A 23,676-nucleotide genomic window follows, 5' to 3' on the forward strand; every position below is an offset into this window, starting at 1 on the left:
TTGTTGCAACAAAGCATTTACATAAATGTTACAATTTTATACCACACTGTATGAGTGTCACAAAGTTTTACTTCAATAAATAACATCTCTTTCTGGAACAGGTGTGCATATGCGGAGTATAAAAATAGATTTTATTTCCATCAAAATCTCCCTGATGCTGTAGGCTTTGCATGCAGTTTGGGTTTCAGATAGGATTAAAATACACCTAATAGGAATGTGACTACGGAAGAATAAAATACCTAGTTCATATACAAAGAAAGTGCACCTCATGTTTTGTAAAGGGTTTTTTAACCTGAGTTTGCATGCATTGTTAGTGGGATATATTACATGATGGTACAGTTCATTCAAAAGCTGACAAAAAAATATCCTGAAGAACACATCATTCACTGTGCCATTAGTTTGTCAAGTCGGAGTTGCATGATGTGTAAAGACTTCTCTAGGCTAGAGAACTGTTTCTCTAGGAGGGCTGCCACGTTGTCTTTTCCGTTGATGGAGTCCTTTGTTTTGGCAATGTGCTCCTTTATACTAGAAACAGACAACAACAAAAACTCACAAAAGGTTCTCATACACATGAACCTAAAAACAGGTTTCATACATTTTACTATAACAATGTACACTTTGAGCTCCTAAATATTTACATCGACACACTATCAATTACACACACACATTAGTATTTAGTTGTGTATTTTATGTGTGCGACTGTTCTTATCTATCAGTGTAACAGTGTTTTGTTACATGTCATGTTTTTGTGTGGACCCCAGGAAGAATAGCTACTGCTTCGGCAAAAGCTAATGGGGATCCGAATAAACAAATACCAGCGGGATTGGTTCAAACTGTATCGTACTAGAAAGAGAAAGTCTGATCTCATTAAATTGCATTGTAATGAATCTCATACCAGGACTTTGATTCAGCCAGATGTGGGGAGGACTGAAGAAGTAGAACGTGAAATGATTCAGGCGACTGTTCCCGCTCTGTTCTTAGACCCCTCTACTCAGTAGGACAGGTCCTGACTAGTGGTTGATCATGCATGACTTCATCTGCTAGGAATTCAACAATACTGGTTGGAGCAGAAAGCTCCACATACCCTTCTATTTCTGCATTGCTTGCTTTTGGGGGTTTTGTATAGCACTTTGACATTGGCTGATGTAAAAAGGCTTTATAAATACATTGATTGATTGACTGACCCTTTAGTTCCCTCACTCCCCTACACATTATCCTGCTTGCACAAGTCCCTAGAGGAAGTAACCTCAATTCCCTTTGATGAACAAGCTTCTACAATCATTGAATATCTCAATAGTTTTACTATGCCTTTAACAAACACTGTGTTAAAATAGACATTGATATGACTGTTTGAGTATTCATTCCTTAGGAGTAAAAATAAAAGCAAAACTACCATGCCGTCCTGTTTAACACAAACAGCATGTGGAACAAGACTAGGGGCCAACTCAGTGCTGTGGTGCAGTGAGTGAATCTACCCCCTCACCCTGAGAAGGTCCAGTGCTCTGTCCCCTATCCCTCACCCTGAGAAGGTCCAGTGCTCTGTCCCCTATCCCTCACCCTGAGAAGGTCCAGTGCTCTGTCCCCTATCCCTCACCCTGAGAAGGTCCAGTGCTCTGTCCCCTATCCCTCACCCTGAGAAGGTCCAGTGCTCTGTCCCCTATCCCTCACCCTGAGAAGGTCCAGTGCTCTGTCCCCTATCCCTCACCCTGAGAAGGTCCAGTTCTCTGTCCCCTATCCCTCACCCTGAGAAGGTCCAGTGCTCTGTCCCCTATCCCTCACCCTGAGAAGGTCCAGTGCTCTGTCCCCTACCCCTCACCTTGAGAAGGTCCAGTGCTCTGTCCCCTACCCCTCACCCTGAGAATGTCCAGTGCTCTGTCCCCTACCCCTCACCCTGAGAAGGTCCAGTTCTCTGTCCCCTACCCCTCACCCTGAGAAGGTCCAGTGCTCTGTCCCCTACCCCTCACCTTGAGAAGGTCCAGTGCTCTGTCCCCTACCCCTCACCCTGAGAATGTCCAGTGCTCTGTCCCCTACCCCTCACCCTGAGAAGGTCCAGTGCTCTGTCCCCTACCCCTCACCTTGAGAAGGTCCAGTGCTCTGTCCCCTCACCTTGAGAAGGTCCAGTGCTCTGTCCCCTCCCCCTGAGAAGGTCCAGTGCTCTGTCCCCTCCCCCTGAGAAGGTCCAGTGCTCTGTCCCCTCCCCCTGAGAAGGTCCAGTGCTCTGTCCCCTCCCCCTGAGAAGGTCCAGTGCTCTGTCCCCTACCCCTCACCTTGAGAAGGTCCAGTGCTCTGTCCCCTACCCCTCACATTGAGAAGGTCCAGTGCTCTGTCCCCTACCCCTCACCTTGAGAAGGTCCAGCGCTCCGTCCCCCTCACCTTGAGAAGGTCCAGCGCTCCGTCCCCTCCCCCTCACATTGAGAAGATCCTGCGCTCCCTCCCCTCCCCCTCACATTGAGAAGGTCCTGCGCTCCCTCCCCTACCCCTCACATCGAGAAGGTCCAGCGCTCCATCCCCTACCCTTCACCTTGAAGGCCCAGTGCTCTGTCCCCTACCCCTCACCTTGAAGGCCCAGTGCTCTGTCCCTTACCCCTCACCTTGAAGGTCCAGTGCTCTGTCCCCTACCCCTCACCTTGAGAAGATCCTGCGCTCCCTCCCCTCCCCCTCACATTGAGAAGGTCCTGCGCTCCCTCCCCTACCCCTCACATTGAGAAGGTCCAGCGCTCCCTCCCCCTCACCTTGAGAAGGTCCTGCGCTCACTCCCCTCCCCCTCAACTTGAAAAGGTCCAGCGCTCCATCCCCTACCCCTCAACTTGAAAAGGTCCAGCGCTCCATCCCCTACCCCTCACCTTGAAGGTCCAGTGCTCTGTCCCCTCACCTTGAGAAGGTCCAGTGCTCTGTCCCCTCACCTTGAGAAGGTCCAGTGCTCTGTCCCCTACCCCTGAGAAGGTCCAGTGCTCTGTCCCCTCCCCCTGAGAAGGTCCAGTGCTCTGTCCCCTCCCCCTGAGAAGGTCCAGTGCTCTGTCCCCTACCCCTCACATTGAGAAGGTCCAGTGCTCTGTCCCCTACCCCTCACCTTGAGAAGGTCCAGTGCTCTGTCCCCTACCCCTCACATTGAGAAGGTCCAGTGCTCTGTCCCCTACCCCTCACCTTGAGAAGGTCCAGCGCTCCGTCCCCCTCACCTTGAGAAGGTCCAGCGCTCCGTCCCCTCCCCCTCACATTGAGAAGATCCTGCGCTCCCTCCTCCCCTCACATTGAGAAGGTCCTGCGCTCCCTCCCCTACCCCTCACATCGAGAAGGTCCAGCGCTCCATCCCCTACCCTTCACCTTGAAGGCCCAGTGCTCTGTCCCCTACCCCTCACCTTGAAGGCCCAGTGCTCTGTCCCTTACCCCTCACCTTGAAGGTCCAGTGCTCTGTCCCCTACCCCTCACCTTGAGAAGATCCTGCGCTCCCTCCCCTCCCCCTCACATTGAGAAGGTCCTGCGCTCCCTCCCCTACCCCTCACATTGAGAAGGTCCAGCGCTCCATCCCCTCCCCCTCACCTTGAGAAGGTCCTGCGCTCACTCCCCTCCCCCTCAACTTGAAAAGGTCCAGCGCTCCATCCCCTACCCCTCACCTTGAAGGCCCAGTGCTCTGTCCCCTAACCCTCACCTTGAAGGTCCAGTGCTCTGTCCCCTACCCCTCACCTTGAAGGTCCTGCACTCCCTTCCCTCCCCCTCACCTTGAGAAGGTCCAGTGCTCAGTCCCCTCCTTCCTCTTCTCCTCCAGTGTGAGGAACACCTTCTGCATGGTCTCTGTCGTCTCTGTCACGTTCAGGTAGTCCGCCCTCACCACCTGCAAGTCCTCCAAGGCCTGCTGTTTAAACGAGGCTGAAGTTCCCCCTTCTACCACCACCTCGCTGGCCAGGGACACCGCCTGCAGGGCCGCCCTATTCTGGAGCACCAGCAGACGAGACTGCTCAAACTCCTCCGGCCCGGCGATGTCGTCCCAGCAGACTGGGGAGGCAGAGGGCAGCCAGAAGCGCTGGGAGCAGTTGACAGGATTCCCCGGAGTCTCTGTCACAAAAGGGCTGTCGGCGGGGAAGCTGTGGAGTAGATCCTGGAGGTTGAAGGAACCGGAGCCCCACTCCCAATCTCCCTGCATGGGCTCCCCTGACTCAGGGTCGGGCGTGGGTCCCACCTCTGCCCCCACCGGGCACCAGGCACTCAGGAGGCAACAGGAGAGGCAGAGCCAAGCCCAGCTAGTTGTTCCATCGTGGAGCCACTTCATCACAATGTAGCTGGACTAGTCTTGTTCCCCAGCAGTGTGTCTATTAGCCTGGCAAGCAATGCTACTGGGCCTGAGGAGTAATGCAATGGGCATTGTCATTTAGATAGGCCTAATTTGTGCCGCTAGAAATAAACATGGTACTAGTCCAGCAGTGAATCATTCATCCGGGAAAACATGAGCTCATTTTCAAGCCACAGGACTCTTTGTTTTGAACATTACAGTTCACGGTAACTTTTCTGTATTTCTCACATATATGTTCTGCAGACAGAGGTTAGTGACTTTAATCCGTTCTTGAACAACTTTCACCTATTTTTTTCTGTGTATTTTCTTCCTACCAGTAGGGTGGTCTAACAGTAATGTTTGGCATGGTGGCACTAGGGCAGACTGTCTAACCAGTTTTCCGTGTTATGTCCTTGCTGCAGGCGACAAAATGTGTTTAAAAGTATTTCCCTGATACTTACAGTACAAATGCAAGCCTATAAAGCTTTGCAATAATGTTGTGGGACCATCACTGTTAAACACATCTTAATGAAACCACCTGGACATAGGTGAAATATAAACAACTAAATGCAAACACAGTGGGCTACTCCACTGCTTATGTTATGAACAAACTCATTTAGATATTTGGTTCCAACGAAATTGGGGTCAATCGAATCATTACCGACAAGGCAGTGGAAAATAATCCTACTGCAATCGGTTCATTCTGCAAACGGTCATAATTTGTCGTATCTTCCTGTTTATACAATATCTTCGCTAAACTGTCAAGCAAAGCAACAACATACTTACAAATGTAATCAAACGGCGTATTGCAAATTTCTTAATGCAAACATTACCTTATAGAAGAAAATTCCGGAGACGTACGCAGTTTAGTCCGTCGCTGGTGCAAGTGAAGTCAAATTACACATGGTGAGTTTTTGGAAAGTATGACTCGCTCTCTCCCTCTTTCTCTCCGCGGTTTGAACAGCCTGGTGTCAGAGCATTTCGTATTATTCTGTACGTAAATGCGAGGCATAATTTAGTATGATATGCATGTTACATCTCGCATGGTATATATTAATTTGTACATGTCCTCCACCCATTTCGTATGATATATTACGAAATCCAGCTAGGTGGCTAACGTTACCTAGACTAGGAGTTAGGTTTAAGGTTATCCAAAATGCTAAGTAGTTGCAAAGCAGCGAACAAGTAGTTGAAAAGTTGCTAATTAACTAATTGTCCATGATCCGATTTGAACTCTCAACCTTTGGGTTTCTAGACGTTCGTGTTATAGGCTCACCCACCCAACATTTGTGTTTGCCTTGAGTAACCATCTGCCTTATGTAAGAGTATCCCGGATTTACGTTCTCTGTTACGTCTAGTCTGACACCAGGCCGAAGAACAAGTAAAGCACCATGAATTTGTCGAATACCAACAGACTGCGATTTTGTAGTGTAATTTTGCTTATAAAGTGAAATTAGTTTTCTTAAATTGGTCCTTTTACTTATCTGGTTTACATGCAACAGTCGGATCCATTTCGAGAAAAAGGAAAAAAACACTGCTAGGTGTAGACTACTGTACTTGTGGGAGCAGTATAAAAACCAAATAGACTATGGCTGAAATAAAAAAGTATAGCACCTCATTTATAAAAGTACTAAATCATATTGGGGTTTATGGACATCATCTGTGTGTGTTTAGGGAGTGCTGTTTTGGCAGTAAAATAGAAAGGGCGGCAAGGGGTGTATTTGGAAAAGTCTAGCACTGACATAACTAAATAGGAATGGCAAAAACAGCTAAAGATGGACAGTGTTATTTCATTGGGAACATGTGGTTCATGAAGCCAAAAATGTGTCATACTAAATGATTAACTTGCAGAATCTATCATGTCCACCTACAAGCACCATGACCTGTTATTCATACATACATCAAGGGACAAGATTAAACCATTCACATTTTAACCAAATCTTTATATACATAGTAAAAGACAAAACTTTAAGAAACTTGATATTTTTATGAATTAATGCAATTTACAGTCAAGCCAGAGTTAACTATATTAAATGAAACATTCACATTTTCTATCAGGGCTTTACAGCATCTCTCGTGTTTGTAATCATAATTGTTAACAAAAAAAGTAATAGAAATCAAAACTGACATTTTCGACAACGAGGAGCTGCTAGCAGTGGATCGAACCAATAAACCAGCACCAAAAAGATCTCTCCATGATAGATATGACAGCAAATTCAGTTTTAGCATGTGGTAATAGAGAAAACTCTGAAAATCTAAATCATACGCAAGGGAGGTTTGAGTTCACTGTACTGTGCAGGACTGCCTTTGCAAAAAGCATTTGGTCGCTTTACATTGACATTTAAAGAAAAACTCCTTGATGGGTTAAAACAGAAATGGTAGGTCCTGGATAGTGTTTACTGTGAAAAGTCAAGACATGGGCTTTTCAAAAATATTTAATTGATAATTCAAGGACGATTGTCATAAAAATATTTTAAAAAGATTAACAGAACAAATTAAAATCAGGTGACTGCATCTTCAGGACACTTACAGTCATAGGAGGTAGATATGTGGCAATGGCGCATGCATGACATGGTTTCTCAAGGTGTGGATTCTAGTGCATAATTTTGTACTTTTAAGGCCAAATATACTAGAAGGTACCCCATTTGAAGTTCTAAGGCGATCTTAAGACAAAGGTGTGGAATAAGATAGGGAGGACAAACAGTTGCAGATACAGCCCTCTCATGGCAATACCGGAGTCAACGGTCACGTCGAACAGTATGGAGTCGCCAGTTTTGTTGATGGAAAATGACATGAATTCCTGACTGAAACCAATTTTTTGGGATTCTTTGGACACTCACAGCATCCTAACAAGCAAAACATGGAAAGTATGTGGCTACAATTTAGAACGATGATAAATGTATTTAAGAAAAGTGCATACATGACACAATCTCACACAACCATTTATTTTGGCTTCAGGTTCAGAAAATACCATTTAAATGTTTGACAGTGAACTGGTTTTGCATGGCATATGCACAGCCTTATGACAATCAAACCTCCTAAAGGGGATATTTACATTTTATTGGACAATATGAAGACAAAATAAAAAATGAGAAAAGTCAATGCAGCATTTGTCAGGCTTATGAGGTACTTCGTGAATATATATAGATATATCTTTACCTTTTTAGAAAAGCTCTTCAGTCATATTATTCATGTTGATAGCATAAAATACCTTGTGTTTTATACATTTTTCTGTCTGCCCAGCCTTAAGCGGGCATTTTTTTAAACTGCTTTGAAAGTGCAAAACACAAATACTGATCACTCTATGCAGCGTCTTCACTCAAGGTTGCATGATAATGTGGACATTATTTTATGTGGTGCTGTAAATCAAATATGGGTGAGCAACTCAAATAGGATTGGTGGAAAATAAATCTCTAAAAAGGCACACCATAAAAACATGTTTTCAGATCAGATGACAATGACACGAGAATTGGAATTTAATTTCCATACCTTTGTTGTACCTTTCCATTGGGCTATCAGATTATCTTAAGTGACTGAAATATGCCAGTAGGTTACATCTGTATATCATGTCAATGTACAAAACATTGAGGAAAGTGTAGTTCAAATGTATTAATTTCGTAAAATGTAGCATGCAAAAATACATATATTAGCCTCATCTAAAACATTACAAATGTGGATAATTAATAGTTTGATAGTTATTTTCCTTTTTCTGGGTGTAAGAACAGATTAAAACTGGTAAAGGGCAACAACAACAAATGAAATAAAAGCCTTGGTGGTTTTATTGCGGAACTGGATAAAATCACTTAAAGATGCAGATTGTGTCTGCTAAGCTACAAGTACATTCCATTTATCAGACATCCATCGCTTAAAGGCTGAATGAAAGACACCACCGAGTCTGAGGCCTGCTGTAGTTGACTCTAGATCACAAGGCAGGGTTCATGTAGCTCACTAGGTGAGACTTGCATTACACCTAGTCAAGCAAATCACAACCGTAGCTTGGACTACTATCACAACCGTAGCTTGGACTACTATCACAACGGTAGCTTGGACTACTATCACAACGGTAAGCTTGGACTACTATCACAACCGTAGCTTGGACTACTATCACAACCGTAGCTTGGACTACTATCACAACCGTAGCTTGGACTACTATCACAACCGTAGCTTGGACTACTATCACAACCGTAGCTTGGACTACTATCACAACCGTAGCTTGGACTACTATCACAACCGTAGCTTGGACTACTATCACAACCTTAGCTTGGACTACTATCACAACCTTAGCTTGGACTACTATCACAACCTTAGCTTGGACTACTATCACAACCTTAGCTTGGACTACTATCACAACCTTAGCTTGGACTACTATCACAACCTTAGCTTGGACTACTATCACAACCTTAGCTTGGACTACTATCACAACCTTAGCTTGGACTACTATCACAACCTTAGCTTGGACTACTATCACAACCTTAGCTTGGACAGTAGTTATTGCTCTGCATACATCATCCCATTGACAAGCCTCCATCTGCAGCCCATTATTTATATTGAATACTACCAAAAACTTATAGCAGGAATAGTAAGTGATTAGATGAACGAATAAATAGCCATTTGATTGGCACGTCAATATATCATCCAGTCATGACTACAGCTTATATTGCTACGCAAACTCCTCCCAACTCAGTTTCTGCTAGCTAAGCGTTCATTGGTTATTTTTGTTATCACTACAGTTATAAAAAAAAATTAAGAGGACTCTCATGCATATATAATAACATTGAGACTTGAACTGCAATTACAAAATTTGGTCCCTTGAACTTTGTTTTTGTATGTAAAGTTAATCTGTAATACATTTTTGGGATGTAAAATAATGTCATCTAATACACAGCATTGGCTTATGTTGTTTGGTCACTACAATTGATTTTTGTCTTCGTCATAAATTAGGGATAAACACTAGCACCCGAGACCGTTTTGAGGTAGTTTACTAAGTTGGTATATAAAAAGCCAAGTCATTCTGAAGCCCTCAATTCTTTCAGAAGGATATAACATATCCATGTCAGTCCTGCATGTTAAATGCACATATATGGCATTAGTTTGGTGAAGCGCTATGAAGGCTCTGTTCTCTTTTTAAATAGGATCATAGGGGGTCAAGCTTGGCATAACGACAATCCTGGCCTAGTGCTTGGAATCAGCTCAACCGAAGAACACTAGAAAACAATCGTGCCGTTTACTCAAGGGGGAGAGAAGACTGAGATATGGGACGCTCATCACAGCAGGACATGCTGAAGCCATGGCACTGAGACAGCATCACGTCATGTTAGAGATCATAAGCATCTTAAAAACTTGGACATTTGCAGACATTCCAAGGTGTTAACACAAAATTAAAATGTTGGATTAGTTGCCTGAGACAGCATTAGTCATTTTCCATAAAACTGTGTACTGTAGTGGAATATCAGAACCAAGACGAGCATAAGCCAAAAATCACACACACAAAGGAAAAAGATAAAACGGACCGATCTTTGCACCAGTGTGACACTATGTAGCAAAACTGTTTTATTTTATAGAAGTCTAAATGTTCCCGTGATAGCTTTCAAATGTAACTAAGAAATCAACTATTAAATGATAACATTTTGCTTTCTGATGAACAAGATGTATGAGACTATAATCAGTTTCTTACTCATGTCTATTCAATGTGATGACAGAAGGGGAATTAATTATTTGACAATATGTGATGTTAGCCTATGCTAAGGTACTTAGGAAAACAAAGACTGAAGTTGGACTTTATCCCACTTTCAGGAGCCAATCAGTTTAAGGTTTGTGGACTGAAGCTAATGAGCATGCATAAAAAAAAAGTTATGGATACAAGCATAAATTACAGGTGGATACAACTTAATATTACAAATACACTGGCCATAACTACATTCATTGTTACATTTGAGTTAAGAAAATAAGTTACTCTACTAAACAGGGATGTTATGTCAAATGTAGACCTTCGAGGGAAGATGGGTAAAGGAGAGCGACCTTTCTGTACACACATCCGATTTTATATATTTTTTGTTTGCCCGCAGTATAAAATAGTTTGAACACAGATAGCACCCGCTTTGTAATTTACGTTGTTTGCTTTCACTTTCCTCTGTAATACAGGAGCCATTACCTTAGCTGGATAGGATAGAAAAGCCAGCCTATACTACTACCACTCAGTCCATCTAGACAATGTTCTGCCCAAATCAAAGCTATACAAGTGAAAACTACTACAGGGTAAAGCTAAGCAATGGAGGAGAAGCTAAACCATCTCAAATACCTTTGAAAATGTCACGCAAACACTCCAACGACTCAAATAAGCATGATCAAGATAAATATTGGATCTATTGTCATTTTATGTATAAGACAGACTTATTATTCATAACCTTTAGTTATCGATATTTGTTTTCCACAAATATTCAGACTGACAGTACAAAATCAGGTGGCAAATGCTCAACATCAATTTAATCATAAATATTGATAATACAAAGACCTTCTGATAGGACTTGGAGTCTCAGCCTTATATGAAGAGCACCTTTTCCTGCAAGGGCTTGGGACTAGAATGTAAAGCTACTGTTCAGTTCCAATTATCTATTAACATGATATGCCTTCTAATACAAGAAAACACCCCCATCAACATAGTTGTTATTCACAGCCCACGATGCATATGCAGGTCTTGATTTCATGCATTAATTACTAACTTGAGATAGTCTGTGCATGATTTTAATGTTATTTTGTACAAGACCAAATCCACATTCCATCTACGGATGACTTCCCTATGGCAACTGTATCTCACTTGCGTACATTCCTGATTTGACTTTAAACTAAATCGTTTAAAGCTGGGTGGTTCCAGCCCTGAATGCTAATTGGCTAAAAGCCACAGTATATCAGACCGTATACCATGGGTGTGCCAACAATTTATTTTTACTGCTCTAATTATGTTGGTTTTAAATGTAACCTGTAACTAGGCAAGTCAGTTCATGTCAAATTCTTATTAACAATGACGGCCTACCAGGGAACAGTGGGTTAACTGCCTTATCCAAGGGCAGACGACAGCTTTTTACCTTGTCAGCTCGGGATTCGATCCAGCAACCTTTCGGTTACTGGCCCAACGCTCTAACCACCTGCCGCCCCTTGGTAACCAGTAGCAATAAGGCACCTTGGGGGTTTGTGGTATATGGCCAATATACCTTGGCTAAGAGCTGTGTCCAGGCAATGCGTTGCGCCTAAGAACAGCCCTTAGCTGTGGTTTATTGGCCGTATACCACAAACCCCCAAGGTGCCTTATTGCTTAAATATAGCATGGTGTTCTCCGATCAAAAAAGGTGTGCAGTCAACTCCTACATACGGATATGCTACTAATTCTGTCACATTTTTTGATGCCTCTGACTTCTCTAATTCTGGCGACCACAACAACGCAGGTAATACACATTTAACCAACAACTTGCTGGACCCTTTTTCCACACACACAACTTTGGCATCAGACTATAGCTACACATTTACACAACCAATAAGCTATACAATCAGAACGTTCCAACTACCAGACGTCTACCCATCATCCTAATACATGGTAAGATAAATGTCAGTTTTGACTATTGTTTTGCATATGGTTTTCCCTCAACTTTTTCATGGCCATAGAAATACAAAAGCTAAATAGAATTATGAATAGCACCCTCTTCTGGGAGGAGATTCAATGACAACCCAGTGGCAGTTATTTATCTGACGATGACGTTAAAAGGGCATTATTTTCAGTGAATCCCCACTGCATGCTGGCTGGGAGAAACCCTCTCGACAAACAGGCCTAGGTGTAACCATCTGAATGTCTGGCTTAGTGTGCCATCACTAGCACAGAGGCTTCTGCCTATATACACACAGACTTGAAATCACTGGCCACTTTATTAAAGTTTACATATGTTGTATTACTCATCTCATTTGTATATACTGTATCGTAGTCTATGCCGCTGACATTGCTCGTCTGTATATGTATACATTCTTAATCCCGTTCCTTACTTAGATGTGTGTATTGGGTATACGTTGGGAAATGGTTAGATATTACTGCACGGTTGGAGCTACAAACAAGCATTTCCTACAACATCTGCTAAACACGTGTATGTGACCAATACAATTTGATTGTGTGTAATCTGGGACCAGTTGTCAATGCAATGACTTGATATGGTCTCAGACAAACTAGCCTGGTATTGAGACTCATGCATCATATCACCAGCTGATCTGGTCTCATTTTCTCAGACAATAAACTAGTGACTATACTACAGCTCCAAAAGGGTTTTTATTTTAGTGCAAAATAACATCAAATGTTTTGGATATTTTCAGGAAAAGCAATGCTGTACAGGTCTGGTATAATCCAAGGTGCTGTGTATAAATAAGTAACTTAAAACACAAATAAGCAGTAACAAGACCACAACTCCCAAGAAACAAGTTTAGGGTGAACAAAAGGCGAGGCAGACTTCGGGGAGGGAAAACGGATGAAAAAAGGTAGTATGAAAAGTTGAGCTTTAGCCATATTGAAAGGAGAATGTTCACAATTCAATGGACAAGCAAACATGCTGTTTTGACCAGTGCACCCTACAACAAGTCATGCTTGATTAGTTAACACAGCAACAACAACTCATGTTATCAATCATGTCTACTTGAACTGTATTAACTAAAACCTGCCATTTGTTGGGTTGACTGTAGCAAATATGAATCAAATGAGAGACAATGAGGGGAGCTAAGACGACGCATTCCAAAAACAACATTTCATTCAATGAACCCAATTAAAGCAACATGGGAGATGCCTTTCTATGTACCCCATGTGTATCTATGGGAGCAGAGCAGTACATGTTGCATATTCAAAAGTATTAAGCAAATAGCTTAAAAGAAAAATGTCAATGTACAATACTAATCATCAAATTGTGGGTGAGCAGCTAAATTGTTATTAGCCTTGGCTTTACCAACATGTTTACAACGCAGTCTGTTAGGCAACTCCATCCATCTCCAAAGATATGCAAGGAGGTACTAAACATTAATGCATTGGCGCATAAAACAATTCAAATAAAAAGCTTGTTACGATCAAATCATTTGCTCTCAAATCACTTTGTTTGTTTTGGAAACATCTTTGAACAAGATTTAAGATCCCACACAAGAACTATGAAACTATGACTACAGAACGCAGGTTCACTGACTGTCATACATGACAAAGGTTTAAACACGTGACAACCAGATATAACATCCTGTGTAATTATGAAGAAATGACCAACAGTGTGACGTTACCATAACACTTGAACAGGTAACAAGAGGTAGAACACACAGCCATTTCAACACAATTGCACATAATGTATGTCCGGGTCTCCTGCTTGGCTTGACCAATCAATGGAATTTATGTTCACTACTATCAAAAATGCATCAAAATGTACAAATCGCGAGACCAGCAAAGAAAAAGAAAAAAAAACAAGTAAATATCAAGTACTTAATTTCTAAGAATGCTCCACAAACAGTCAGTCGGACTTCGGATGACTTTGAAGGTAATGAGAAATGTATGTCATTAAGGTAGAGAGAAAAAAAAAGTATTCAAAACCACTTCAGCATCTATTACCATACTTATGGCAAGTGAAGAGCATCTTGGACAAGTCCATTGAGATATAAGGTGACATTAGTGAAAGAGAAAGTCGAGCACCTGGAATTAAAAATGTTATCTTGTGCTTCAGTTTCTTTAGAACATGAATTTTGTATAAAATGTGTAATCTTGTTTGGCTAAGAAGAGTGATGTGTGTTCTACAAAGTATACACCTCATTTTTTGTGCTATCAAATATACAATACAAATGACAACACAACCCCCCATAACATTACAAAGGTCTAGGGAAGAAGCACTACAAATGCTATTAAAACGCACCAAGCAACAAAAAACTACTACTCTACAAATGTCCTAAATTCATATTTGGGAAAGGTCACTGCTAAAATCTCTTGGTTAAAAACAATGCATAGTTAGAAAAGAGCGAGATAAAAGCCAGCCAATCTAAGCTATATGAAAAAACCCTGCTAAAATGTCATTACTAAGGAGAACAGAAAAGGGAATAAAAAACATTTTGGAAGGCATTACAATTTCTTCATGCAAGCTCTGCATAAACTTTTTTTTTTTGTGTTTTTAATATTCTTTATAACTACATACCGGACAATCGTTTTGAAAAATTCCTTCTATCATTCTCTTCTAAAAGCGTATTCAAAATATACCCTATATCCCATGAGGCTATGATACAAAGCCCACAATTAAACTACTTGCGTAAAAAACAAAAAAAGTACAACTTTGCTCGACTAGTAGAATAGCATAATTGCTCCCTTTTTTTAGAGGAATAACAAAGAGAAAATATCTAGCAGTCTCTGGAATCTTTTCTCCCCCAATAGAACCCCACCTCATCTTCAGTCCAGTACCTACACGTGTGACATTGACATCACAGGCTTCACTCTACTATACCGATTCATACATCAACTGTACTACGAGATGACAGCATTACAACTACACCCCCCCCAGAAAACCATTTCGCTGCCATAAAACCATAAAGAAAACTAGATAGGGTTAACAATATCCAAATGCTTTAATCGAACGTGTAAGTCATCTACGCACAAATTCTTAAAATAGATTGCATGAAAATAAGGGGGACACTAAAACGAGACAACAGATTTCATTTCAAGAGACTTGACCCCCCCCCCCCCCCCCCAATGTAGATGTCTTCACATGTAATGTGGCTCAGAGAACACAAAAGGTGTCTGTTGGGAACCAGTCCCATTCTATTAGTAAATCTATTCGCTGGCCACACTGGCCATAGATTGACAAAACAACCCAGTCCAAGTAAAAGGCAAGACAGCAACAATTGCTGTCGTTACAATTTCATATTATTAATTTGTATAAGTCTTGATAAAAAACAAGTGTTAACAGTTTCAAAGTCTAATGAAAATCTAATACAAAAATTACTTGCTTAGCGGTCATCAGATGCAGCATAAAAACGTGTTGGTCACCAGTGTTGGAGGACAAATACTCTTGAGGCTGGTACTGTATCCAAGCCTGTTAAATTCATAGTACATACAAATGAAAAGATAAGATGTTAAGTACTTGTGTACTTAAGTCCTGGTCAGTGCACTTTGCTTTGATTGGCTGATAAATAAAGTTGTGAAGAGTAAGAATGATTATAAACCTATCGGGACTGTTCTCGTCTTTGATATCCCCACCTCCTTTCAACCCTGGAGACCCCTTCAGAAAACTGTATAGTGTCTAAACACCACCAAAGTGTGATGATACCGCCCCTTAGTTTGATACAAGTATTTCCAACTGTCAGTGTAAAGAAAAGTAATACATATCTCTCCCCCACATTTACAAATACAAACAAATGTACAACATGTAAAATAAAGGAGTCCATTCCACCACAACCCATTTCTGAGGAATCATTTTACATAGTACTGCCTAATAATGACCAGGGTTAGGCCAGGAAGGGGGGGAGAAAGCAGTTTTGTATGCATGTTTGAAAATAATTGTGGACATTTTGGAGAGAAAAAAAACTCCCTAATTTGTTTGGTATCATTCCCCCTTACTGGCAGGGAGAGACAAGACGACAAACCCACTTAACACCCACACCTGATACAGTAAGGGGGTTAGGTGGGAGGAGAGAGGGCTTCTTCCCTGTTGGGTCTTTCTCACCAATGCCCGCCCCCGGTGCTTCAGGCGAAGTACATAGTGCGCAGTGTGTCCTGGTGGATCTGAACGGCCTTGGCCAAAGCCTGCTGGTCACGCCCATTGCTCTGTCCCGACGTGTGACTGCCCTCCGCACTAGAATGATTACAATGGGAAGAGTTTGAATTATTCAGTCCCAATTGTTTTTTTATTCTCCTTCATCACTTCCTGGTAATCACTAACCTGTCACAGTTTGAATGGTACAGCGATACGATGGAAATAAGGACGTATTTTGAATAGGTTATCAGAACAGGGCCATGGTCAACATAAGACGTGGTCTCTTACCTGTCATGCTCCTTATCCACCAGGTGGTAACGGGCACGGAATGCCACCAGGTGGGCGTAGTAGGCTGGTGCAGGGATGGACACGGAGCGGGTGCAGCGCACATAGGTGTGGCACAGCTGGTAGGTTAGCACCTGCAGCTCGTCCGAGGTGAAATGGTTGTCGTCCCACAGCACGTGGTAATGGGACGGTCGGCTGGTCCCCTGGGGAAGGGTATTACCATTATTAAATCATGTTTAGTGGTAATGCATGTCATTTAGCTCTACTACAACCAAAGTATAACAGCCTATAAATGTTAAACATCCCAATTATAAAAACATTTAGAGCAGCGAAACTACATCTAGGTCTCAGAAGCACAAACTCAGCAAAAAAAGAAACGTCCTCTCACTGTCAACTGCGTTTAAGTAACAGTTAGTATCTGGTGTGGCCACCAGCTGCATTAAGTACTGCAGTGCATCTCCTCATGGACTGCACCAGATTTGCCAGTTCTTGCTGTGAGATGTTGCCCCACCCTTCCACCAAAGCACTCCAAAGTACAGGCCTCAGTGTAACGCCTTCGACGATAAACACGAATCCAACCATCACCCCTGGTGAGACCAAATCGCAACTCATCAGTGAAGAGCACTTTTTGCCAGGCCTGTCTGGTCCAACGACGGTGGGTTTGTGCCCATAGGCGACGTTGTTGCCGGTGAGGTCTGGAGAGGACCTGCCTTACAACAGGCCTACAAGCCCTCAGTCCAGCCTCTCTCAGCCTATTGCGGACAGTCTGAGCACTGATGGAAGGATTGTGCGTTCCTGGTGTAACTCAGGCAGTTGTTGCCATCCTGTACCTGTCCCGCAGGTGTGATGTTCGGATGTACCGATCCTGTGCAGGTGTTGTTACACGTGGTTTGCCACTGCGAGGACGATCAGCTGTTCGTCCTGTAGCGCTGTCTTAGGCGTCTCACAGTACCGACATTGTAATTTATTGCCCTGGACACATCTGCAGTCCTCATGCCTCCTTGCAGCATGCTTAAGGCATGTTCACGCAGATGAGCAGGGACCCTGGGCATCTTTCTTTGTGTTTTTCCAGTCAGTAGAAAGGCCTTTTTAGTGGGCCTTTTTAGTGTCCTAAGTTCTTAACTGACGTTAATTGCCTACCGTCTATAAGCTGTTAGTGTCTTAACGACCGTTCCACAGGTGCATGTTCATTAATTGTTTATGGTTCATTGAACAAGCATGGGAAACAGTGTTTACAGTGAAGATCTGCGAAGTTAATTGGATTTTTACAAATTATCTTTGAAAGACAGGGTCCTGAAAAAGGGATGTTTCTTTTTTTGCTGAGTTTAGTATTAGTAAAGCTGGAGGTAGGCTCTCTTCCAGAATAGTCCCTTCTCCACTTGCTAGCTCTACAGTGTCCTGGGTTGTGTCAGAAATTGTACCCTAGCCATTTGGCTGGTCCCTACCTGAATGCCAGCATGGCTACACAGATAGAAGTCAAACTCCGATGGGTGAGTGATTTTGGTGTCCACTGTGGTGCCTGCAGGGATGTTGCCACTCTTACCAACCTGAACAAAACACATTAGGAATCATATAATATCACGATGTAGGCATTTCATAGAAGTTTCTTTTACAGTAATAATAGTGGTCAGTATGAATTGGAGAGATGTCGAACCCTCTCGTTTCTGTCCATGCAGAACAGTCGAGTGTGGTGTCTCTTCTGCACCACCACGAAGGTGATACCGGGCTGGTAGTCCTTCTCCAGTTTGATGCAGGCCTCACGGATTGCCAGTAACTCATGTTGGAGCACCTGGACAAAACCCAAAACGACAGCTACAGTTTATAAACAGTAACTCCCACACGTCACAATACAAATCAGGGGGGAAATGATAGAGGGCAATTCAGAATTGGAACGGTTCTAATAGAAACAGAAACACAGCTGGGATAAAAAAAATAAAAATAAACGTTTTAACTTTCTTTTTGGTTAAAACGTTTTAAAAATCTGAAATACCTGATATGATCTCAGTAAAACAAAGACTAGGCATTCAGAAGTAAATTGGGAGAGTAACCAATAAAAACAGAAAAAAAGAGAAAAAAAATTGCAGAAAATCCTTTACTCACAACCAGTACAGTACAATTACAGATCATGCAATTGAATTGAAATCCTATTTCCTCAAGTCTACCTCAAGTCTAACCTGGTTGAACTGGCCCTCAGATATGCCGTCGCGGTAGTAGATGATCCGGGTGGGCTTGAAGCGGGTGGACTTGTAGAACTGGATGAGCAGCTCTCTGACCATTGTGGCCAGGTCCTGGATGATGTCCTGGCGATGCTGCTGCACCCGCACCGTGGCACAGTAGCGGCTGGGGTGGGCGTCCATGCTCCCCACCACCTAGAAAAGAGGAACAGGGATGTGATCAGGACAATATACAAACATACACATCAGGATTTTCACTAGAGGGATAGGTCAGATGGAGATGGATAGGTCATGTAGGGATTCATCAGGAGGAAGCGCATCCCAGAGGATGCACATCCCAGAGGAAGCACAGAGCACACTTAAGATCATTTATTTTTTGGCTGTTTTGAAAGTCAGGTCAAAGCTGGTCAGTGAGCAAGGTGGAGTGGTAGGCTATTGATTCCCTCAGTTCTCTCCATTTCAGATGTTGGACATAGTAAAGGACACCACTGTAGACTATTGCACCCCTACTCCCTAGCAGAAACATGGTTCTGTGGGTAAAATAAACTACAGTCCCTGGTAGGTGACAAGGTCCTGCGGAGCGTCTGCTCTGTCTGACTTACTGCAGCGATGGAGGGTTTCTTCCCATCTCCAGCAGGAGGGTGAGTGACATCAGCACCCAGGAAGATGACTGGCTGCAGGAACACCAGGGGCCTGGGAAGAACAGACACCCACAAGATTAACCAGAGCCATCATCACAGAGAAGACGTGTGAACAGAAGAACGGACATATACATGGATGGCTGGATGAGACTGACTTGACTTAACACAATGCGCATCCAACCCGGAAGCCAGCCGTACCAATGTGTCGGAGGAAACACCGTGCACCTGGCGACCTGGTTAGCGTGCACTGTGCCCGGGAGTCGCTAGTGCGCGATGAGACAAGGATATCCCTACCGGCCAAACCCTCCCTAACCCGGACGACGCTAGGCCAATTGTGCGTCGCCCCACGGACCTCCTGGTCGCGGCCGGCTGTGACAGAGCCTGGGCGCGAACCCAGATTCTCTGGTGGCACAGCTAGCACTGCAGTGCCCTAGACCACTGCACCACCCGGGAGGCCCAGGTTTATACATTTTAACCGAATGCAGAGTACAATACTGTTAGACATTAACAGTAAACCAGCAAGTATTCATAGCGATGACAATGAGAGGTTCTGCACTGACCTGCCCTGTGGGAGGAGGATGTTGTTGACCCCGCCCAGCTTGACGTTGATCTTCAGGCAGAGGTTAGAGAGGGTCTGGGGAGTGGTTTTCTGAACATTCTTGACCTGGACACACTGGGTGGCCATGCCCAGCACCGTGTCACCAACACGCTTCACCTCAGCTAGCCCACAGAGAAGCAGGGGAGGGAGAAAGGCTATGTCAGCACAACAGGAGAGATATACACAGCTAGTTTGTGTTTTGCAATGAATTCTGAATTGGTTTATGAATGCACTAATTTAAGTCGCTTTGGATAAGAGTGCCTGCTAAATGACTAAAATGTCAAAGTTTAAGGTAGAAAGATCGTGAAATTTGCTTTCATACAGTTGAACATATAATCCACTAAATAATCCAGAACAGCATATAGAGCACAGCATTAACTGAACCCATAGGATTTAGAGGCAGTTATAAACAGTGACATTCATTAACTTAGGAACATATACAACACAAAATGTGAAGTTTTGGCCCATGTCTCATGAGCTGAAATGATCCCAGAACAAAAAGCTTTATTATCTCAAATTTTGTCCACAAATATTTTTTACATCTGTTAATGATCATTTCTCCTTTGCCTAGATAATCCATCCACCTGACAGGTGTGATATATCAAGGTGATTAAACATGATCTTTACACAGGTGCAGCTTGTGCTGGGGACAATAGAAGGCCACTAAAATGTGCAGTTGTGTTACATAACAATGCCAGATGTCTCAAGTTGAGGGAGCATGCCATTGGCATGTTGACTGCAGGAATGTCCACCTGAGCTGTTGCCAGATAACTCAATGTTGATTTCTCTACCATAAGCCACCTCCGTCGTTTTTGAGAATTTGGCAGTACGTCCTCACAACCGCAGACCATGTGAGTGTGTGTGTGTGTGTGTGTGTGTGTGTGTGTGTGTGTGTGGGGGGGGGGGGGGGGGGGGGGGAACAACGAGCGTTTTGCTGATGTCAACATTGTGAACAAAGTGCCCCATGGTGGTAGTGGGGTTATGGTATGGGCAAGCATTAACTATAGACAATGAACACAATTGCATTTTAGAGATGCATTTTTTAAAGGTATCTGTGACCAACATGTGCAAATCTGTATTCCCAGTCATGTGAAATCCATAGATTAGGGCCTAATTAATTATTTAAATTGACTGATTTCCTCATATGAACTGTACCGTGAAAATTGTTGCGTTTATATTTTTGTACAGTATAGTTTCCAGTTTCCTCACCATAGACTGGTGTCTTCCCAGGCAGGATGACCACCACCAGCTGCAGGCCCTGGTAGGTGTACTTCAGGTGTTTGAACATGGGCTCCACGCTGTCCGCCCCCTGAGCGTACTTACAGAAACAGGGTTGGCCCTGGATGGGCATCCCCGCGTCGCGAGAGATCTTACGCAGCTGGTCTGTGAACGCCCTGAGAGAGAAACAGGTTAGAAGGTACAAAAACACAATACAAGTGTCCTCTAACTCTTTATTGGATTCCAAAAATAGTGTAGATTGAAATCATAAGCAGGCTAACACAGAAGAACGTTTCAGAAATTGAAAAATACTTTAACTTAAAAAAAAAACATCCCAATTATAAACACCCCCCCACGATGGTTATTGAGGCTCCTAAGGGCTCCTGGCAGCAGCGGTTCTTACTTAAGCAGGAGTTCAGTACACTGTCTCTGTGGGGCGAAGCAGGCGATGGCCCACACCTTGATCTCTATGCCAGTGTGGAACTGCTTGTTCCTCATGTCCCACACTCCCTGGATGGGAGTTGCTATTGCTTTATTCTGCTTGAGTAAAAGGAAGACGAGATAAGGGTCAGAGACAAATAGTTGTCTGAATGGGACAAATTAAGCCGGCTGTACACTACATGAGTCAAAATCCTAACATCGCTGAGCCTCGCATTAAACAACTGGCATTCCTGTAGTTTTTGTTTGTGTTGCCAACATAGTGGTGCAATACTAAGTGATGTGGCACAGACTGAGGTCAGCCTGCAAGACTTCACTTGGTCGGTGAGGATTTGATATCACGATGTCTCGCCAAAACAATGTGATTAGATTAAACGTAGCTCCAACGTGCTGTGGCTCAAAGCAGCCTCAAACTTTTTGAGTCAGACATTCACACTTGCCATACAGAGTTGAAATGTCTAGTCATCATTTGAATTTAAATAACATTGCTTGTGCACTTCAGAGCTGTAACTGACACTTTGGCTAAAGGCAAGTACAGACGCATACTAGTGGTAGTCACATTAAATCTGCGTTGGTGACACACACCCTGAGTAGGCAACGACATGGGGATTTTGTCGCTGGGAAAGCTAAAAATCAGGGCCAAAATTGGGTTGTGTACACCGGGCTTAAATGGGATGTTTCACATTAGAAGGCTGATTCAAAATAGAATGTGACGTAACTTAGTTATTTGGAGTGATCTAAGTTTCCATAATATACGTAAAGAACTGTTGTTCATCAGTGCAGTTTTTATAATGTCAGGTTTTTGCCTTGCACTACACACCTGATTAAAAGCTTGGTGATTAGTTGATCATTTGAATCAGTTGTGTACTTGTTAGTACAAAAACAATCATGTGTACCCCTTTGGGTTCCCAGCACCAGGATTAACCCAACCCATCTTAAATAAGAGAAACCTACCCGCCCTCCGTAGAGGATGGATGGGGCCTGGAGGACTCTGCCGTTCACCTCGGTCATCTCATCCCTCACCATCACCCCAAACTCACGCACGTAAGGATCATTGTTAAAGTTGGCACTTCTCATCTGAAAAGAGAGAAAAGGGTTTAGTGGTAATAATTCAGAGTGTTTATATACAGTTGTGGAGAAAGTACTCAAATAGAAAATGACTCATAAAAGTCATCCAGTAAAATAGTACTTGAGTAAAAGCCTAAAAGTATTTGGTTTTAAATATACCTAAGTATCAAAAGTAAATGGAATTGCTAAAATGCACAATTTATTTTTTTAATTTATTGGCAGATAGCTAGGGGCACACCAACACATAATTTACAAATGAAGCACGTGTTTAGTGAGTCCTCCAGTTCAGAGGCAGTAGATAACCAAGGATCTTCTCTTGATAAGTGTGTCAATTGGACCATTTTCCTGTCAAAGTGTGAGTACTTTTGGGTGTCAGGAAAAATGTATGGAGTATTTTCTTTAGGAATGTAGTGAAGCAAAAGTCTGCAAAAATATAATAAATAATGAAGTGCTTTTACATCACTGTTTATATATACACACACACGGCCTGAATGAAAACATTCACATATGGTCAGGCCATCAATAGTTAAATCACAGCCGTTCAGAGTCAATGTACATCCTAATAGATCATTTCAAGTTCATAAAAGTAGCTTTCAAGACACACTGTGCTTGAGTTTACTCTCCCAAGTCAGTTAAGTCTCTTTACCAGTTTGCTGATCTCTTCCTGACGGTCAGGTGCTGATCGGGCTGTGGCACGGATCATAGTGGATGTTTGATTGTCGGTCAGCTTCTTGATGCACCGCTGGCCAGCCACTATGTTACAGACCTAGACACATACATTACAACACAGCTTTATTACTAACCCCAGGGACGCATCACGAAGGCCTCAGCCGGAGAATAGTCTTGCATATGGAGATTGTCAATTGGTTAAGCTAAATCCTCAGTTCTCTCCTTGCCTCCTTTTGAAAGGGGCCAAAGATAATAAAGGAGAGGAAACAAATGCGCTTGTATGAAATGAGACTCCTCCACTCACACGTCAGGCAAATTACGTTTATAAATGTGTAAAGTGGCTGAAAACCTATTTGTTCAATGCATTTTCTAGATAAAAGGATGAGAAGCATATCATGTTTAAATGTGTGCATGTCTTTTCTCCTAGGAAAAAACAGCTGATTCAAAGGAAGTGTGGCAGGTTTTAAAACACTTCTGAGCTACCTGACACGATGAGGCTCAGTTGGTAGAGCATGGCGCTCGCAACGCCAGGGTCGTGGGTTCGATTCTCACGGGGGACCAATACGAAAACGTACGCACTCACTAC

General features: G+C 43.0%; 2 protein-coding genes across 15 annotated transcripts in view; both read right to left on the bottom strand.

The window, feature by feature from the left end:
• Positions 1-104: 104 nt before the first annotated feature.
• si:ch211-57n23.1 (uncharacterized) lies at positions 105-5,228 on the bottom strand. The gene is made up of 3 exons (XM_029658785.2): positions 5,098-5,228; positions 3,717-4,334; positions 105-525 (listed from the first exon to the last, which is right to left on the bottom strand). The coding sequence occupies exons 2-3, from the start codon at positions 4,262-4,264 to the stop codon at positions 384-386; spliced, it is 690 nt and encodes a 229-aa protein (XP_029514645.1). The 5' UTR covers positions 4,265-4,334; positions 5,098-5,228; the 3' UTR covers positions 105-383.
• A 958-nt stretch (positions 5,229-6,186) lies between these two features.
• The window catches only part of ago2 (argonaute RISC catalytic component 2), a 30,110-nt gene continuing 12,620 nt past the window's right edge, over positions 6,187-23,676 (bottom strand). For 6 of the 14 annotated variants that reach the window (XM_065017964.1, XM_065017961.1, XM_065017960.1 and 3 more), the window contains exons 10-20: positions 23,068-23,187; positions 22,308-22,430; positions 21,319-21,455; positions 20,907-21,091; positions 19,660-19,819; positions 19,061-19,151; positions 18,447-18,653; positions 17,939-18,073; positions 17,730-17,831; positions 16,288-16,487; positions 6,187-16,098 (exon numbers count right to left, since the gene is read on the bottom strand). In XM_065017964.1, the coding sequence (XP_064874036.1) occupies positions 15,990-16,098; positions 16,288-16,487; positions 17,730-17,831; positions 17,939-18,073; positions 18,447-18,653; positions 19,061-19,151; positions 19,660-19,819; positions 20,907-21,091; positions 21,319-21,455; positions 22,308-22,430; positions 23,068-23,187 (1,569 nt within the window). In that variant the 3' untranslated portion in view covers positions 6,187-15,989. The remainder of the gene's footprint in view (positions 16,099-16,287; positions 16,488-17,729; positions 17,832-17,938; positions 18,074-18,446; positions 18,654-19,060; positions 19,152-19,659; positions 19,820-20,906; positions 21,092-21,318; positions 21,456-22,307; positions 22,431-23,067; positions 23,188-23,676) is intronic. The other 8 variants (XM_065017965.1, XM_065017963.1, XM_065017962.1 and 5 more) reach the window with 3 other exon arrangements.

This window comes from Oncorhynchus nerka, linkage group LG4 (assembly GCF_034236695.1).
Source record: "Oncorhynchus nerka isolate Pitt River linkage group LG4, Oner_Uvic_2.0, whole genome shotgun sequence".
Lineage (NCBI taxonomy): Eukaryota > Metazoa > Chordata > Actinopteri > Salmoniformes > Salmonidae > Oncorhynchus > Oncorhynchus nerka.

What these genes read in the sequence shown, in the direction of transcription:
- si:ch211-57n23.1 (XM_029658785.2), bottom strand. Translation starts at nt 4,264, where the DNA reads ATGAAGTGGCTCCACGATGGAACAACTAGCTGGGCTTGGCTCTGCCTC. An exon ending in GAGCACTGGACCTTCTCAAG is followed by an intron (nt 526 to 3,716) that starts GTGAGGGGGAGG and finishes GTCTGTTTCTAG; the next exon opens with TATAAAGGAGCACATTGCCA.